This window comes from Macrotis lagotis, chromosome 1 (genome assembly GCF_037893015.1).
Source record: "Macrotis lagotis isolate mMagLag1 chromosome 1, bilby.v1.9.chrom.fasta, whole genome shotgun sequence".
Lineage (NCBI taxonomy): Eukaryota > Metazoa > Chordata > Mammalia > Peramelemorphia > Peramelidae > Macrotis > Macrotis lagotis.
Window position 1 is genome coordinate 299,428,420 of NC_133658.1, and position 19,361 is coordinate 299,447,780.

At 36.8% G+C, this 19,361-nt stretch overlaps 1 protein-coding gene across 2 annotated transcripts; it reads left to right on the top strand.

Moving 5' to 3' along the window:
* Window positions 1-9: 9 nt before the first annotated feature.
* On the top strand, window positions 10-19,109 carry NUDT21 (nudix hydrolase 21). Of its 2 annotated transcripts, XR_012473601.1 has the most exons (8): window positions 10-319; window positions 4,974-5,174; window positions 9,091-9,154; window positions 9,906-9,995; window positions 13,297-13,372; window positions 14,158-14,272; window positions 15,058-15,682; window positions 18,241-19,109. XR_012473601.1 is itself a non-coding variant. In XM_074211281.1 (7 exons), the coding sequence occupies exons 1-7, from the start codon at window positions 204-206 to the stop codon at window positions 15,077-15,079; spliced, it is 684 nt and encodes a 227-aa protein (XP_074067382.1). In that variant the 5' UTR covers window positions 10-203; the 3' UTR covers window positions 15,080-19,109. The 2 variants fall into 2 exon arrangements, 1 of the variants encoding a protein (XP_074067382.1); XM_074211281.1 differs by having other exon boundaries at window positions 15,058-19,109.
* Window positions 19,110-19,361: the final 252 nt, after the last annotated feature.

Below are 19,361 nucleotides of genomic sequence, written 5' to 3' on the forward strand. Positions count from 1 at the left end.
GATTCGAGGGCCCCGCCGGGCGCTGCGGAAGGATAGGGCCGCGCGCACTTCCGCCCAGCGTCGCCCTCCTTCTCCCGCGCCTCCATGTTAATGGCGGTAGCGGTTGCCGAAGCGGGACTCTAATCCGGCCTCGGAGGGAGCGGCTCTCGATCTCGGCTTCCGCCCGGCCTTGTCGGCACTCGCGCCCGCCCTCGCCCGCCAGCATGTCCGTGGTGCCGCCCAACCGCTCGCAGACGGGCTGGCCCCGCGGGGTGAACCAGTTCGGGAACAAATACATCCAGCAGACCAAGCCCCTCACCCTGGAGCGGACCATCAACCTGTGAGTGACACCGCGGCGGCCGCGGCGCGCCCCTCCCCGGGCTCTCCCGCCGCCCCAACGCCCTCCCTCCTCCGCGGCGCGCCCCCAGCTCCTCCCCCGGAGGCGCGCGCCCCCCCCCCCCGGCCCCGGCCCCCCGCGGGCTGGGCGCGCTCCCGCCTTCCTGGGCGCGCTGGGCTTGCGCTCCACACGTGGGCGTGCCCGGCCCAAACCTCGGCCCCGCAGCCAGCCCTGGCCCCGACCACCGCCATGTGCCGGCCCGGCCGAGCCTCGGGGATGCGGCGAGCGGGGGAGCCCCTGTGCAGCCCCCCCAAACTGACCGCGGCCCCGGAGGGACAGCCGAGGGGGATGGGAAAGTCGGCCCCGGGGAACCCGGGAGGCGGCAGGGGCAAGGGCCCCGGGGCTACCCAGACCTGTCCTCTGGGGCTGGCCTGGAGCCCGGCTCCACGGGCTCGGGCCAGGGGGCACCGCACACATCCCAGCCGCTTTGCGCAGGTTTCTGCAGGATAGGCTGGAGAGAACAAGTAGAGGGAAGGCTACTCCACAGAATGAGGCTCAGGAGACATGAAAGAAATCCGTAAAAATAGAACTTCCCTTTCTTAATCTTTAGGCATCTAACTGAGAGAGGCACTAATGGTCAATTTTTGTCTTTCTGGCAGTCAGCTCCGTTGTTTACCAGATTTCTCATGGGTTGTGGGTTCTTTCATGGTCCCCCTTTAGACATTTTGGTTGGATTGGCAAGTGGGAGGAAGCTGGAGGTCTGTCTTGCTTTTCACTTTCAAGGATGTTGCTTCTCTTTAACACTAGGCCAGCACTGGGGCACGCTGTAGTGCCTGTGGTGGCTGTGTGGTACTGCATTGTTGCTATGGAAACACATCATTCCTTGCTAAGAGATGTCGGTTCTAGAAAAGCATGTATAATGGCATTCTACACAGTGAAAGGTTTTTGCTTAAATGTGAAAGTTATAGTTTTTGAAATGCAGATTCTATTGGGCAGATAATTCACGTTTGGAATCTCATACCAACAAATGGGCAGCAGACAATTTTACTATAGAGTGAGTGTGTACATCATTTTTTGGAAATTACTGTTTTTTTTATATTTTTTGCAAGGCAAATAGGGTTAAGTGGCTTACCCAAGGCCACACAGCTAGGCTATTATTAAGTGTCTGAGGCCAGATTTAAACCCAGGTACTCCTGATTCCAGGGCCCACCTAGCCACCCCATTTACTGTTCATTTTGCCATTTACTGAATACAAAGTTGATATAAATGTAGGGACTCATTCCTAATGAAAAAAGTATGGCCTTTTAAATTGGCATTTGGTTAAGAAATAAAAGGAAGGGTAATCCTTGGGAAGAACTTAAAAATTAGTTATTTGTCATTTTTGAGAGCAAATGTAGACTTTTGATTTTTATCTCAGCAATTTGAAAGTAATACTGTAAAAAAGTAATACCGACAAAACTGAAAACGTTCAATTGAACTGCTTAAGTAGACCCAAATTTTCATTGTTCTGGAATGAGCAAGAAACATGCTAAACTGAAAATAAGTTTCAGCCTTTCTTTCTTCCCTTTAAAAAGTTTTTATTATTGTTGTTTCAGTTGTGTCCTACTCTTTGCAACCCTATTTGGAATTTTCTTGGCAAAAATACCGTAATGGTTTGCCATTTCCTTCTCTAGCTCATTTTACAAGATGAAGAAATGGAGGCAAACAGGGTCAAGTGACTTGCATAGCTTCACACAACTAGTAAGATGAGTCACTCTAATCCATTGTTCCACCTAATTGTCCCTTGGAAGGATGTAGATACAAATAACTACTCTTGTCTTTTGATTTTTAATTTTTCAGTTTGAGAACCTAATGGGGAAAAGGAATTACATCTTGCAGTGTAGCTATATCATGTCTAAAGATGGTATTAAGCCCTCTAACCAAGTATCAGTTACATGTGTTAGTAAATTTTAGACTTATGTTTCTTTTTATGGCATTAGGGTTATAGATTAGGGAAACAATGTTACCCAACTACTGTCAGAATTTTTTGGTAAATTAAGAATGAATGTGTGTTGTTAGTGGAGCTGTAAACTCATCCAACCTTTCTGGAGAGCAATTTGGAATTATGCCCAACAGGCAACAAAAATGTATATAACCTTTGATCCAGCAATAAATACCACTACTAGGTCTCTATCCTGAAGAGATTATGAAAAAGGGTAAAAACATCACATAAACAAAAATATTCATAGCAGCCCTGTTTGTGGTGGCAAAGAATTGGAAATTAAGTGAGTATCCTTCAATTGGGGGATGGCTTGACAAACTGTGCTGTATGTATGTCATGGAACACTATTGTTGTATTTAGAAACCATGAGGGATGGGAATTCAGGGAAGCCTGGAAGGATTTGCATGAACTGTTGCTTAGTGAGATGAGCAGAACCAGAAAAACATTGTACACTCTAATAGCAACTTGGGGTTGATGATCAACCTTGATGGACTTTCTCATACCATCTGTATCCAGAGAAAGAACCCTGGAGTTTGAACAAAGACCAAGAACCATTACCTTAAATTGGGGGGGGGGGGCGCTGATATCTTATTGTCTGATCTTGCTATCTCTTGTACTTTATGTTTCTTCCTTAAGGATATGCTTTCTCATCACATTCAACTTAGATCAATGTATACCATGGAAATAATGTAAAGACTTAACACACTGCCTTCTGTGGGGGGTGGGGGGAGGGAAGCAAGAATAGGGGAACAATTGTAAAACTCAAAATAAATAAAATCTTAATTTAAAAAATACAATGAATGTATATAGTAAAAACATTCTCTCCAAAGCCACCTACAGGTAGAGAGGATAAAATGAGCTATAAATACCTAAGTTTCTTAAATTTTTCTACAAAAATCCTAAATTTTTTAGGGTTGAATATCTACTGTTTAACCTGGGGGAGGGAATATCTGTGATTTGTTGTAAGGAGTTTCCTCTTTTTTTTCCTCCCTTCCTCTCTTCATCTTGCCTGGGTACACTGAAAGGTTGACTTGCCTGGGATCAGACACCACTTTGTGTCAGAAACATGATCAGAACCCAAATCTTCCTGATTGCCTTTCCTGCTTATTATTGTTATTATTATCACTTCTTTTAAGATGCTGATGTATTTTGTGAATCACAACTCTGGAAGATGTGCCTTTGAAGGACTGGATATTTCCCAGTTTGATCATATAGGTTTATAATTTGGGACAAAAGAGTTAAAAAATTAAGGGAACTTTTAAATCAAAAAGCAAAGAGAGAATTCAGCATGACTTGATCCAAAAAAATAGAATGACTTGAGAGACAACCTTTTAGAAGAGTCTTAATAAAAGTATAAAACAAAAATGCATAACAATAAGATACAACTGGAGAAATAGAACTACTGATGGAGTGAGCATGGTTTAAGCTGAGAGGGGTTAGGGATATGGTACTTAACTAAGGAAAGTTCTTTACAGGGACACTAGCCCAGTTTGTGAGGAAGTTGATTTCAATTTGAAGCTGTAGTAGAGCAGACCTCAGAAAAAGCTGTTTAAGATTTAAAGAACTAAAAGAGCTCCTCCTAGGCCAGTGGGTAGAAGGAAGATTGAAAAAGAAGAGAAATTTTTTGACACTCAACAGGGTATGAACAAGGGAAGTAAGGATAGAAAGTGACATGCTGAGGTTTGTTGGGTAAATAAATTGTACACTGAAATCACCGTGGTTAATTCTTTATACATTTCAACTTGATTTTTATGGGAGAAAGAGTATGACTAAAGAATAAAAATTTCTTATGATGCTTTGATCTTAGCATAAAATCATGAGACAAATGATTGGGAAACTGATTAGGAGAGTTTCCTTTTGGGGAAATGATCCCATTTTGGCCCCAATGTTTATGAGAAGTTCATAGAAGAATTGAGGAGATAAATGGTCCTTGATTAATAATCTGTTTAGATGCCATTCCAATATAGAATTACTCCTAAACCTGGTACTAGCTAGTACTATAATCTGAAATATTGTACTTATCTGAAGATATCTAAGTAGAACAATTTGGATAACACTTGAGAGCTTTTTAATAAAGGAATTGTAATGTTTATCTATATGTAGGAACCCACCAGATACTCAATACTTTCTCCATACAAGGAAAAAGTCCTGCAACATAATGTGGTAAAGAGAAAACTGGGAAGGCCTAGCTAAGGTTCAAATTCAGCTTCTTTTACATAGTAGTAATGGGACTGTGAACAAGGCACTTAACCTCTCAGTGCCCCCAGAAAACTTGAGTTACCCCAGAAAGCTGCATTGGTTGAGCAGATTTCCACATAAATATTTCCCAGTATTAATGGAATCATGACTCCTAAGCAAACTTATGTATTGTTGTATATGTAACAGCAAAAATATATAGAAATATTCCCAAGTATACAAACATTACAAAACATGTAATTCCATCTAACACTAGCTGTGCCGGTCACTTAATGTACCTGAGCTTCATTATCCAAGATTGTAGGATCTAATAGTATGTTTGTGGGGGATGCTAATGGGAAGTTAAGATTTGCAAACCTTAAAGTCCTATGGAAAGCCAATTTTTAATTAAATATTATGCCAGATACCATGAGAGACGGCAATCTAGTAATAGCTTGTTGTGATGGTTTTTTCAGGTTATACCCTTTGTTTTGTTTGCAGGTACCCACTTACAAATTATACCTTTGGGACAAAAGAACCCCTTTATGAAAAGGACAGCTCTGTCGCAGCTCGATTTCAGCGGATGAGGGAGGAATTTGACAAGATTGGAATGAGGCGAACTGTAGAGGGTGTTCTGATTGTGCATGAGCACCGGTTACCCCATGTGTTACTCCTGCAACTGGGCACAACTTTTTTCAAACTGTAAGTGTTTGGAAATTGATATTCAGGTTGCCTTTTAAAAAACTATGTAATACAACTTCTAAAGTGTTAGCACTTACAATTTAGTGAAATATTTATCCTTCAATAAACTGTATATTTATTGCTGTTTTTAGGTGGAAGATATAGCAGACCTTTTTTATTGCCTTGTTTTTTTTAATGAATTGTATAATTTATTTCTTTTTATTACCAGTGTTAGAGATTCAGCCCTATTGAACCTCTTTAAAATAGATTTTTCCACGTTTAATCGCTATACTTAGTTGCATTACTTTTTATCTGGACAATTGCTATTTCTAGTTGAAGGTGAATGATCTCTTCACCCCTTGAGCCCCCTTCCCCCCAGTATCATGAAATTTTGCTTATAACATTTTTTAACAAAAGTTTACTTTTACTATTTAGGTTAATCTTTCATTCTTCGTGAAAATATATTTTTGACCAGTAACTATTCAACTTGACTGTGCTAGATAGAAAGGTTACCACTAATGATTCTTAGATTCAGTTATTGCACTTCAGTGAAAGAATAGAGCTGCTGTATAACAGCCTCATTATTCTGTTTTCCTTAAACAGTATTTCTGCTTGTCAGTGTAGCCTCAAGTGAAAAAAGATTGGACTGTGTAAATGACTTGTAGAAATAGTGTTATTTAGAAGACTGACAGAAGGGATGAAATTTAATTGAATAGATACTTGAAGAGCTCAAGTGTTCATTTTTTATGTGGCCATTGAATATTCAGACTTCTAGAACTGGTGGTGATTGGTTTAAAAACCTATAAAATTCTATTACATTGTTTTGAATTTGAATCTAGCTTATTATTTAAACTCCTAAATAGAAAAGGGAATCAGTAAGCATTTATTAAGCTCTTACTGTATAAAGGTCACTGTGGTAAGTGCTGGGGATACAAAGAAAGTCAAAACAGTTCTTCCCTTAAGAAGCAAATATTCTTTGGGGAAGATATGGGAATGTGAATAACTGGGTACTTCTGAGATCTGTTCAGAATATGTAGAATGGAATATGTGGGGGAAGAGAAAAACCTTCTGAAGCTCAGATTTAAACTGAGGGAAACCACTAGGTAAATGTAAAGAGGGAGGAGATGGGCAGTGTAGGGGCTTGCATGGAAATGTAAATAGTTAATTCTGGAGCTAATAGGGAGACACAGACTTGATTGAGCTATGCAAATGAGGTGGTCAGACCTATGCTTTATAGAAAAACCATTTGGTAGTGAAATGGAATGTAGATGAGAGAGACACTTGGAGCAAGGAAACCAATCAAGAGAGCAGTTCAAGTGAGGTGATGATAATGCTACTTGAGTGGAGAGGAGACAAATACCAGAAATTCTCTGAAAATAGAAATGACAAAATTTGTCAATGGATTGGATATGTGAGGTGTGCAGGGGTGAGGAGCAAAAGTTTAACACCAAAGTTGGAAATATCATGACTGAGAGTATGATGATAACCTCAAAAGAAATAGGAAAATTGGGAAGTCAGGTGGGTTTTGCAAGAAAGATTATGAGTTCCATTTTGAGCATGTTAATTTGGAGGTGCTCAAGAGGACATCTGGTTCAAATTGTCCAATGGCAGTCAATGATACAAAACTGGAGAAATGCTGGATATCCCAAAAGTCTTGGTGCAGTTGGAGTCATTAAGTAAGTTTGAAACATTAATAGTTTAAAATATTAAATCTGAAAGTCAAACTAAGGCTTTTGGGACACTCTGTATAGTTGGGGATTGTTTACATGAGGAGATAATTGAACTGTGATCATCAAGTGAGAAAGGACAGAGCCTCGTGGAGGGAGCATTGCTGCTTAATAGACATGGCATGAAGAACCTGCAAAGGAGCCTGAAAAGGAACACTTGTACAGTTAAGAGAACCAAGAGAGAGCAATATCATGAAAATCTAGGAGAAGAGGATTAGTCAGATATTACAGAGAGGTTAAGGAAGATGCACCTTGAGAAAAGACCATTAGATTTTGCAGTAAAGAGTTTAGAGAGGACCTGTTTCAATTGAATGATAAGATTGCAGGCCCCAGGGCGGCTAGGTGGCAGAGTGGATAAAGAACTGGCCTTGGAGTCAGGAGTATCTGGGTTCAAATCCGGTCTCAGACACTTAATAATTACCTAGCTGTGTGGCCTTGGGTAAGCCACTTAACCCCATTTGCCTTGTAAAAAACCTAAAAAAAAAAAGATTGCAGGCCCCATTGCAGAGGATTTAGAAGAAACTGGAATGAGAGGACTAGAGTCATCTGATCTGGGTGACTTTCACAGGTCATTAGTCAAAAAAGGAAGTAGAAATTCAGATTAGTGGGGAGGTTAAGACCAAAGGAGTTTTTTTTTAAATGGGATGTTATGGTGTGTGAATGTTATGAGTACAACTGTTCTGTAAGAAATCCTGTTCAGGGGCAGCTAGGTGGCACAGTGGATAGAGCACCAGCCCTGAAGTCAGGAGTACCTGATTTCAAATCTGGCCTCACACACTGAATAATGACCTAGATGCCACTTAACCCCATTGCCTTGCAAAAAAAAGAAAAAAAGAAATCCTGTGCAGCTAGATTTTAGAAAAGCCTGGAAAGACTTACATGATCTGATGCTGAGTGAAGTGAGCAAAATTAGGAAAACATTGTACACATTGACAGCATCATTGTGAGATGGATCAACTATAATGGATGCAGCTCCTCCAGTTCAGTGATCAAAGATAACCCTGAGGGACCTGTTATGAAAAATGATAGCTACATCCAGAAAGAAAAAAAAAACAGTCTGAATGCAGAGCAAAGCATACTATATTTGTTTTTTAATTGCTTTTATTTTTTTCTTTCTTTCTCATGATCCCTGCCCCTTAGTTCTAATTCCTCTTACACAGCATGACTAATATAGAAATATGTTAAACATGATTGTATATGTACAACTTATACCAGAATGGTCACTGCCACTGAAAGGGGGCAGGGAAGAGAGTGATAGAAAAATGTGGAACTCATAAACTTGCAAATGAATGTTGAAAACTACCATTGCATGTAATTACAAAAGAAAAAATATTGCAGAGCCAGGTAGCTAGACAGGTGCCAATAGAAAGAGATTAAGGATAATCAAAAGGGACAGCTAGATGATGCAGTGAGTAGAGCACCGGCCCAGGAGTCAGGAGGACCTGAGTTCAAATCCAGCCACAGACACTTAATGATCGCTTAGCTGTGTGACCTTGGGCAAGTCAGTTAGCCCCACTGCCTTAAATAAATAAAATTTTTTAATAAAGGATAATCAAGAGAGTGGATGCTAGGGGTGGGGAAAGGGGATATCTGACTAGAGAAGTCAAAAGGGAATTGGAATCAAGAATGCATATAATATGGTTTACCTACCTACCTCTTCATCTTAGATCAGAGAGAAGGAGATAAGTAGGTATTAATACCGTAACTGTTTCACAATATTCTTTAAAAAAAATTTTTGATTTATTTAAGAAATTTGGGATTAAGAATGGCTTGCCCAAGGTCACACAGCTAGGCGATCATTAAGTGTCTGAGACTGGATTTGAACTCAGGTCCTCCTGACTCCAGGGCTGGTGCTCTAGCCACAGCATCACCTAGCTGTTCCCATAATATACTTCTTTTTTTAAGGTTTTTGCAAGGCAATGGAGTTAGATGACTTGCCCAAGGTGACACAGCTAGGTAATTATTAAGTGTCTGAGGCCGGATTTGAACTCAGGTACTCCTGACTTCAGGGCCAGGGCTCTATCCATTGTGCCACCTGGCTGCCCCCCCCCCCCCCATAATATACTTCTTAATATTTTAAGGTTTGATATTTGAAATGTTGGTATTTGGTATGTTATCTGGAAAATGGAATTTCACTCTTGTGATTTCTTAGTAAAAATATATGTTACAGTATTTCTAAAAATTGTATACAATTGACCATCATTTCACAGACCTGGTGGTGAACTTAATCCAGGAGAAGATGAAGTAGAAGGACTCAAACGTTTAATGACAGAGGTATTTTCTTTTATTTCCTTATTTTAATACAAAAACTTTCAAATTGGTGAGTAATTGGAATCATACATGCATAAATGACTTAGATTTGTTTGTAATTTTTTGTTTGTCACATTGAAGTTTGAATTTTCATTGATTAAAATTTAACCATAGAAATTATGGCATGTTGTTATTTTTTAAATCTTTACCCTTTGTCTTATCTGCTTAATAATTAATAATTATTGTGAGTCTAAAACTTTTTAAAAAGTCATTCTAGTGTCAAGCTAAGGCAAAAATATACAAGACTGATTCTTGAAGGCAGAATAACTCTTAGAACTTGTTCTGGGTTGGGTTTTTTTTTTAATAAGAAAAGCTGTCAGAAGGCTATCAGAGCAGTTGTTCGGTGAAATAAAGAAGTATAGTTCTGTGCTAGTTAGGAAAAGTTCTTTAACATATCTGAAAACACCTTGGATGGATATAATGTATATTACTACTTGTTTACACTTGCTGAAATGACCAATTTATAAAAGTTTTTGATTAAAGAAACTGTTTAATGGATTCTGGGGTGGGGGTGGGGCTCAATTCATCAGTGGGCTAACTTAACTGGGGTGACAAGCCAAGATTTTGTTGTACAGTAAGTTACAATTATTTATTTTGAACTAAATATGAATGCTGTGAGATTGACAGTACAGTAAGTTACAATTATTTTGAACTAAATATAAATGCTGTGAGATTGACAGACGGCACAAAGTAAACAGACAAAATCCTTTGATAGATATTGGGACGTCAAGATGGAGTTCTGCAAGATTGGGTCATTGATGACTGCATTGGTAATTGGTGGAGACCAAATTTTGAACCCCCCCAGGTCAGTATCTTAAGTTAATATTTGTTTGGCTTTGGTGCAAAATGTGAGTTCCTCTTTTCAGCCATTTTCAGATAACTCTTAACAGAATTTTGAATTGTACATAGAAAAAAAATGTCCTCCTTACTGGATACATACAAGGAAATGAGTGATAAAAAGAATGATCCCATATATGTCAAAATATTTAGAACAGAATTTTTTGTGATTAGGAATTGAAAGCAGTAAATGCTGATGGATTGGGGAATGGTCAAAGCTGAATCACATGAATATAATGGTATAATTGTTGAATTATTAAATGGGAAAAAGAGAGATTTATGAAGAGAAGCAGAGTAAGATTTACATGAATTGGTACAAAGTAAAGTAGGCACAATAAGGAAAACAGAATAAACTATGATTATAATTCAAATAAAAGGAAACTAATTGTAATAACCAAGCTTGGTTCCAAAGTAGATGTAAGAATACACCACCCTTCCTTTTCAGAAGGGAAGGACTAGGGTATGAAATAACACATATAAAACGTGATGAGTGTGTGTGTGTGTGTGTGTGTGTGTGTGTGTAAAATAAGGGATGGCTAATGGGTGGCATGTAGATGAGGGCTATATTGGGAAATTTAGGCAATATATATAATGAAAATGTAATTTTTTCCCCCATATGGCTAAAATAGTGGTGAGTTAAAAAGAGTTGCATAACTTTTAACATTTCTTTGAAATAATTAGGCAAACCATTTAATTTAATTCTGTGTACATTAACTGAGTTATATTTCTTCCCTCTTCCTCTAGTTAAATATCAGATTGCCTTTTTTTAATTTTAAACTTCATTTGAGATCCTACTTAGTGATTCATTGTAACAAATTTTTAAAGGGGGATGGGGAGCAGTTCACTAAGACCTACAAGTACATCAACTCTGCTAGTATATTCAGTATTCACACCTTTAGTACCCCAAGTCCTCCAAAGAAGAAGGATGGGGGTGGCTAGGTGGCGTAGTGAATAAAGTACTGGCCTTGGAGTCAGGAGTACCTGGGTTCAAATCCAGTCTCAGACACTTAATAGTTACCTAGCCGTGTGGCCTTGGGCAAGCCACTTAACCCCATTTGCCTTGCAAAAATCTTAAAAAAAAAAAAAAAGAAGGGAAGAAGGTATATTCCTCAGCTCTTTGGAGACAAGCCTTACTTAGTTATTTTCTTATTTGCTTTGAGGCAAACTGATGCTTAATATTTTATTTTAAATTGGGATTCCTTACTGGAAGCCTGTTCTTCCCACCTCACACCCTCAGTCTCCCTTTAGATAATATGAGAAAGTTGCTACTGACAACTATTTAGCTAATTTTCCATTTGAAGTAGTAATTTGTCATATTTAGCAGAGTGGGAAATAGTAAGGAAATCTTGACGTGTTTAATTTGTACTTGATTAAAGAAAGAATTCCTTAAAAAACTTAATCTCGGGGCGGCTAGGTGGCGTAGTAGATAGAGCACCGGCCCTGGAGTCAGGAGTACCTGGGTTCAAATCCGGCCTCAGACACTTAATAATTACCTAGCCGTGTGGCCTTGGGCAAGCCACTTAACCCCACTACCTTGCCAAAAAAAAACCCCTAAAAAAATCTCTAAAAAACCAAAACTAAATCTTGAGGCTTCAGTATACTTCCTAAGTTTGCTAATGTTATATTACTCATTCAGACTGCCATAAAAATTGTATATCTTATCCTCAAGAAACTGGAAATGCAAGCTTCAGAAAAAAGTATTGTCTAAATTTTCACATAGAATAACCTTTAAATTCTTTCATATAGAAATTTCCCTTAAATTCTGTAGTGAATTCCCTGAGAAAATTAGAGATGTCAGAAAGTTCAAAAGATATGACATGGAAAGGTGCAGGTGATATTAGGTATAAGTTAATTATCATAAAAGGGTAGAATGTTGTCTGATGGAGATAGATAGGAGGAGACAGTTAATTTTTCATTGACCATGATTTATATAGTTGCATCTATGTATATGAGTTTTTTTGTTTGTTTAGTTTTTGCAAGGCGATGGGGTTAAGTGGCTTGCCCAAGGCCACACGGCTAGGTAATTATTAAGTGTCTGAGGCCGGATTTGAACCCAGGTACTCCTGACTCCAGGGCCGGTGCTCTATCCACGGCTCCACCCAGCCGCCCCAATGTATATGAATTTTGAATCTCTCTTTTTTTTAAATATGATTTGGTGTCATCCATCTGCTGTCTTTTTGTCATTGCTTCTTTGACTGGTTCATATATCATTGTGAGATTAGTGAGTGGAAGCAGTGTTACTGCAAAATAGGAATGTGTGGGTAAAATGCAGTTTGTGGGGCCAAGTAGATATGTATTTTTTTCAGTATGGGAGTATTCCTGATGATGAATTTCTCTACCAGTGCAGATTGGCACTTTCTCTACAATTCAGTCTTTTTTTTTTTAAGTTTTTGTTTTGTTTTTTTTTATTTTGTTGGAAGGCAGTGGGGTTAAGTGGCTTACCCAAGGCCACACGGCTAGGTTATTATTAAGTGTCTGAGACCGGATTTGAACCCAGGTACTCCTGACTCCAGGGCCGGTGCTCTATCCACTGCGCCACCTAGCCACCCTTACAATTCAGTCTTAAAGAGTTACTTGGGGTCGGCTAGGTGGCGCAGTGGATAGAGCACCGGCCCTGGAGTCAGGAGTACCTGGGTTCAAATCCGGTCTCAGACACTTAATAAATTACCTAGCCGTGTGGCCTTAGGCAAACCACTTAACCCCATTTGCCTTGCAAAAAAAAAAAGTTACTTGGAGTACCAAAATGTTAAATGATTTGTCCGACATCACACAGACTATGACAAAGGAGGGTCTTGAAGTTGTGTCTTCTCTAAGGTCAACTCTTTCCTCTTTGCTATACTGCCTCAATAAAACTTTTTTTTTTCCAAATTAAACACAGGCTCACAGGAGACCTATGTTCTGTTTTGTGATTTTGTGCAAATCATTTTAAATCTGTTTCCTTGCATGTAAAATGAAAAGGGGTAGATTGAGTGATCCATAGGGAATCTTCAAGATCTAAAATTCTTTTATATACTTGTATAATTTACTGGTAAATGACTATTTCATGAAGCTATTCTAGAACAAGCACATTGGAATTTTAGAATATTTAACTTTGTGATGAAGCAAGGGAAATTATGGGTTTGTGTTTTTAAGACAAGTTTTATTTTTAAAAAAATTTAAAAATATTTTATTTAAAATATTCATTAAAATTTTTATGAAGTCTGGAATCTACTGGCTACATATTCAGGTGCTTTTGGTGATTTATTCTTAATTCTCTTTTATTGTTTTAGTACCCATATATTCCAGCACATATTACAAAGCCTAAAGAACACAAAAAACTCTTTTTGGTTCAGCTGCAAGAAAAAGGTAAGTGTTTACAACTTGACACAGTTTTAATACTAAGACCCAGAATATTTATTCTAGGTTGTTTTTTTTAATTTCTTTAGAATTTTGAAGGAAACTAGCTTAGAACGTTGGGTAATTTCAAGCATAAGTTGAATATTAAAGAAATTACCTAGTTAGCACATATATAATTATGTATTGTTTGTTAATATACTGAGATTTGACTGTTTTTGGAATGTCCGAGATGGGACTTCCTGACTAAAATCAGTTTCCTATCCACTACTGCACACCTGTCATTTGTAAAGAATAGTAGAAGGAAAAATTAAAGTAGCCAGATCTAAATACAGGAGTACACATCTCATAGCTTAGGCACTGTAATTGTTCAGACATCATTACTGATTTTCATTAACTGCATTATTAATTTTGGGGAAATAGAAAAGACTGACTGGCTTTTCAAACTGATTAGTTTGAAATTCTATTTTGAAAAATGTAATAAAAATCACAGGAGTGTTATTCTCAGTCTTACGAAAACTGTTGTTAGTATCTTTAGGTTTTATGTAGATTGCCAGAATTTTTAAAAATTAATAAAGGTGCCTCATTAAGAAGAAACCAACCAAAAAACCTAATTTTGAGAATGGTAAAGCATTATGCCATGCCAGTTGAATTTGAGTTATTCTTCTCTTCTTTTTTTTTTTTCCAAGGCAAATGGGGTTAAGTAGCTTGCCCAAGGCCACACAGCTAGGTAATTATTAAGTCATTTGAGTTATTCTTAAAAACAAATTGGAAAGATTAATTTTGTTCAATTTTAGCTTTGTTTGCAGTCCCTAAAAATTACAAACTGGTAGCTGCACCATTGTTTGAATTATATGACAATGCACCAGGATATGGACCTATCATTTCCAGCCTTCCTCAGCTTTTGAGCAGGTAAAGACTATCAGAGTGTCATATAATACATTGATGTGTTAAGTCAGTAAGAAATATAGGTAATCTTGTTTTAGATTCCATAGATTAAAATGACAGCTAAATAAATAGCTTGGAGATTTAAAGCTTTTGATTTTATGTGTTATTACAAACCTAGAAGGTATATATATTCTTGATTGAGTTACTTATTTTAAAATATTGTATCAGAAAAAAAAGATCTTGTTGGATAATACTATGTAGAATTGATGAACAGGTAGATTTCAGAAAAACATGAATAGATTTACACGAACAGATGCTGAGTGAAGTGAGCAGAACCAGGAGAACATTGCATATGATCAACTATGATAGACTTAGTTTTTCCTCAAGAATACAGTGATCTAAGACAATTCCAAAAGACTTGTGATGGAAAATGCCATTCATATCCAGAGAAATAACTATAGAGTCCTAATGCAGATCAAGGCATACTATTTTCACTTTTAATTTTGGGGAGGTTTTTTTTTTTTGAGGTTTTTGCCTTTTGTTCTTATTCTTTCATAACAAGACTAGCATGGAAATGTGTCTAATAATATTTTGCATGTGTGACATATCAAATTGAAATCTCTTTGGCTATGCTTAGTATGGTACTCCACAAAATGATTAATGTATTAGGTTCTGAGTTTCTCTATGCCTATGTGTACTTTACTATATTTTTGTGAGGCAGATTATTGTGGTTTTTTTTTTAAATTAATGCTGTATGAAAATTGTTCCATTAATAAAAATGATTTTTTTCTTTTTTAAAAAAAATTCAGGTTCAATTTTATTTACAACTGAATTCCTGAGCCGTGGAAGAATAAAAGAAGCCGTCTCTGTGAGCACAGCTATACAGTGTAGAAGAATAAACAGAATAGGAAGTTTCTTTTTGTTTCCCCCACCTCCTTTTTTGCCTCATACTTTATATTGTTTGCATAGTAAAGTGAATCTAAAGAACTGTCCTAGATAGTGGTGTAAACAAACGTGATAATGTATATTTCACTTTTGGTTCTACCCATACTTTTTGTACAACATTAAACAAAGTGGACCTATTCCTATTTGCATTTTTTACTTTATATTAAATCTTTCTTTTAAATCCTTGCAGGTGAGGATCACAATATTTCCTTTTAGGAGGTGGTAACTAATGAAAAGCTGGAGATTTAGTCTACCAAAAGACCACTCACTGTAGAAGGGTTCTTGAAGCATAATCTTGTTTTAGGAGAGATTGATAAGAGTTTCACTTGCTTCTGAGATTTAGGTTCCTTATAGGGAGCCTAAGGATTCTTCAAAAAAGTAGGGCCCCTCAAAATTGGTGAAGTTTGGAAATTGGTGAGACTGTGTTTCAGAGTCAAGATAAGAGTGGTCTAAAATGAAAGACTATTCACATTTTTATTTAATGGAAAGGTAAGTCTGTATGTTGTAACATTTTGTTTGTTTAATATAAAAACATGGCATTCAATATGAGCCTGTTGTTCCAAATTATTTTTAAATCTAGTAAAAACATTGATCAGTAATGGTTAGTTGATACTTGTATAGTTTTTTCATTGGTTTTACTCACTGGGATTTTTGGTTCCCTGAGACATGTGTATAGCATCATAAATGTTAACCTAACTGTATGTGTGTGTTAAATTGATTAGAACATAGTCATGGATATTAACACTGAAAACTTTATTTAAAATATTTTTTTAATCAATTTAATTTAGCATTGAAGAAAGGGAAGCTAACTTTTTTTAAGGTCAAGTAAAAATATATCTACCAAATGAAGACTTTAAAATCTGTGCCTGATTAAGTTTAAATTAATTTTTAAAAAGTTATATGAGTGAAGGAATTTCTCCAAATGCAAATTAATGGATCTGCTTTTTTAGGATATGTGTGTATATAATGAAGATTTTACTATAGAAATTATTCATGATGGACTTTAGCAAAAAGGAATCAAGCTAACTTAAAAAACTGATTGCTTAAAGTTTATATAATGAGATATAAAATCAATATACAGCAGTAAATTGATCTTATGAGTTCTCTTGAGTCTTTAATTATCTCTGATATCTAGCATAGTGATTCTCTGCTAAATAATCTCAGCTGTGGGAATTAAACATTATTTCTAAATTCTCTTGTCTCTTATTGAAGAGCAATGCATTTTGACTTATTTTTTTTTAGATTTTTTTTTTCAAAGCAATGGGTTTAAGTGGCTTGCCCAAGGCCACACGGCTAGGTAATTATTAAGTGTCTGAGGTCAGATTTGAACCCAGGTACTCCTTAACTCCAAGGCCGGTGCTCTATTCACTGCGCCACCTAGCCGCCCCTTAACTTACTTTTTGCCTGAATTGATGATCTGATATCCTACTTTTTCAGAAGAATTCTGTGGAACTGAAGTGAGCCCATTCTTATGTGCTTTTATAGAATGGAGCATCATCTGAAACTTTGATTCACACTATTTGCTGTTGTGACCAGATGGTGCCATCATCTGTTTAATTAGTCATTTAGGAGTTATAAGGATTGACTTATTGATGGCATTCATTATATCCGGAATGTGACTTTTTTGAATAAACCTGTTTAGGAAGTTAAGGGGATTTGATCTTAAAACCATAAAGCTAATTGCTTTAGTTTCTATCTGACCTTGTTTCATTGGCAGTGCAATCTATCCCGTTTTCAATACCTGCCAAGTAGAAAGTTGCAAACTGCATCGTCCTTCTGCAAAAGAAATCATGTTTAAACATACCTGAGGCCTTTCTTGATGTGTTTTTTGAGGGTGGGAGATAGGGCAGTTTTTATGTGTTTGTGATAATGTGTATATGTTTTTGTTTTTTTTTTCCCATTAAAAAACAATCTTGGTTTTTTATTGTATTCTGTATCCCTTCAGCATTTACTCTGAAGCCACTCCCTATCTGACAAGGTGGGGAACTGGCTAAAATTTAATCCTTCAGTGAGCACAGTCATCTTTACATGAGAGGCTAAATAGGGGGACTTTATACCATCAGGACTGAATTAATTTAACTTTGGCTAAGTTAAGTTAAATTTTATCCTAATAATTGAGAGTAGTTATTCAAGTTACATAAAATTATAATTTGATTGGGCTGTTTTTTTTCCTGCCTCTACATTTTTTATTTACTACCATATGGGTAGTGACCACAGTAATAGAACCAGTTCCAATCAAATCCTTTTCATATGCTTTAGAGTTTTTGCAAATTTTTTAATCTCCCTTTTAAAAGAAGCATTTATAGGAAAGTCAGGCATATTCCTACATTAAAGTAATATAAAAATTTTCTGATCACTATTAAGTACTAGATGTGTGAACTAATAAAAGTAAAGCACATGTTTTTTTGTATACAATACTACTTTAAGATTTATTTAATTAAGGTTATTAATGGACCAGTTGTTAAACAAGTTTCTGTTCACTGACATTCATTTATCAAATATTTATCGAGCATATAACCAGGTAAAAGACAAATTAGATCCTTGATTTTTTTTTAACTGCAGTTATGTGTGTGTGTGTGTGTGTGTGTGTGTGTGTGTGTGTGTGTGTGTGTGTGTGTGTAATATAGTCATTCATTGAATTTGAGTATTTCTTGCTGTGATAATCATTACTAAGCTGTGATTCAGAATAGACTTTAAAGTTGGGGAGGGTCATTACTAAGCTGTGATTCAGAATAGACTTTAAAGTTGGGGAGGAGAGTGTAAAATCTATATTCATTTGCCTTAAGATTTTTTCCAGTGTCAAAAATAACTTTTATATGACCGTAATTTTTTATGTGTGACTATTTGAGTTAAAAAAAAAAAATGAACTTGTATTCCAAAAGTCTTTAGGCTCCTAAAGCTTAGAATCTAAGACTTATGACACATTCTCCATTAAGTAATTAAAATGTAGTATGATAATATTAATTAGAAAATGCCAAATTTAGTGTAATAGATGGAGAAACTTTTCTATCATAACTGATTTTGCCATCCCTATATTTTGCCCTTAGAGCACTGGCCTTGGAATCAAGAGGATGGGAGTTCGAATCCAGCCTCTGACACTTAATAGCTGTGTGACTTTGGGTCAGTCACTTAACTCTGATTATTCTGCATCCAGGGTCATCTCCAGTCGTCCTGAATCTTACCTGGCCACTGGATCCAGATGGTTCTGGAGGAGAAAGTGAGACTGGTGACTTGACGTAGTCCCGTCCCCCCCCCCCACTCAAATCCAGTTCATTTGCTTGTTATGGCATCACCTGTCAGATGTTGGGGTCTTCAAAAATGATACATTTAAAATAAAACTTCAACCTTTGAGCATTGTACATGAAGGGAGTATGTAACCCAGTTTTCTTTTCAATATTAGATGAGAAAGTATGAAGCTTTCCAAATGATAGAAGTTAAGAATCAGTCTGTTGGATAGTTCTTTACAGCTTGTTTCAAATGAAGATCCTTTCCTAAACTTAAAAAAAAAATTTAGATCTTCAGTTCCTAGTTGTTTTTTAAGGCATACAGTCTCATGTGTACCATTGCATTTTGATAGAGTTTAGCTTTTGCATACCTGATAACATGAGGTTTAATATCTGGAACAAATTGAACTAATCCCAGGACAGTTCAGGAAGCTTGCTGCTTTGTGTGTTTTGCCAAAGTTGAAAGAAGTTTTTAGAATTATAATCATGCCATTTCAGCATTTTATAATAGAATATACTTCAAGTTGTTTCTCATCACTTAAGCATTATTTAATTCCATTCTTATTGTTTGCCTGAATCATTTAAAGATTAGACAGCAAAAAAAGAGTATCATCTTGAATTGGTCAGTAAAGTCCATTTTGATAATAGCATTTGCAAGTCACTAATATCTTGGTAAGGTTTTTTTTTTTTTTCTGAGAAATTGCTTGAAGCTTGACTGCTTAAAGCTAATACTATTATGTATAAATCAGTTTTGTTTAAGTGACATTATATAGGTGGACTAGTAAGGATGGAAAATTCTGCCCAGTATGGATGTTAAGGCATGGGGGGAAATGCAGTTAATGTGCAATTTTTAGATAGTATAAAGAAAAATGTGTATATGTCTTTAGTTTGCCATCAATAGCTATTTGATGTATTAACTTTTTAGAAACTGTAAAGAAACAAGT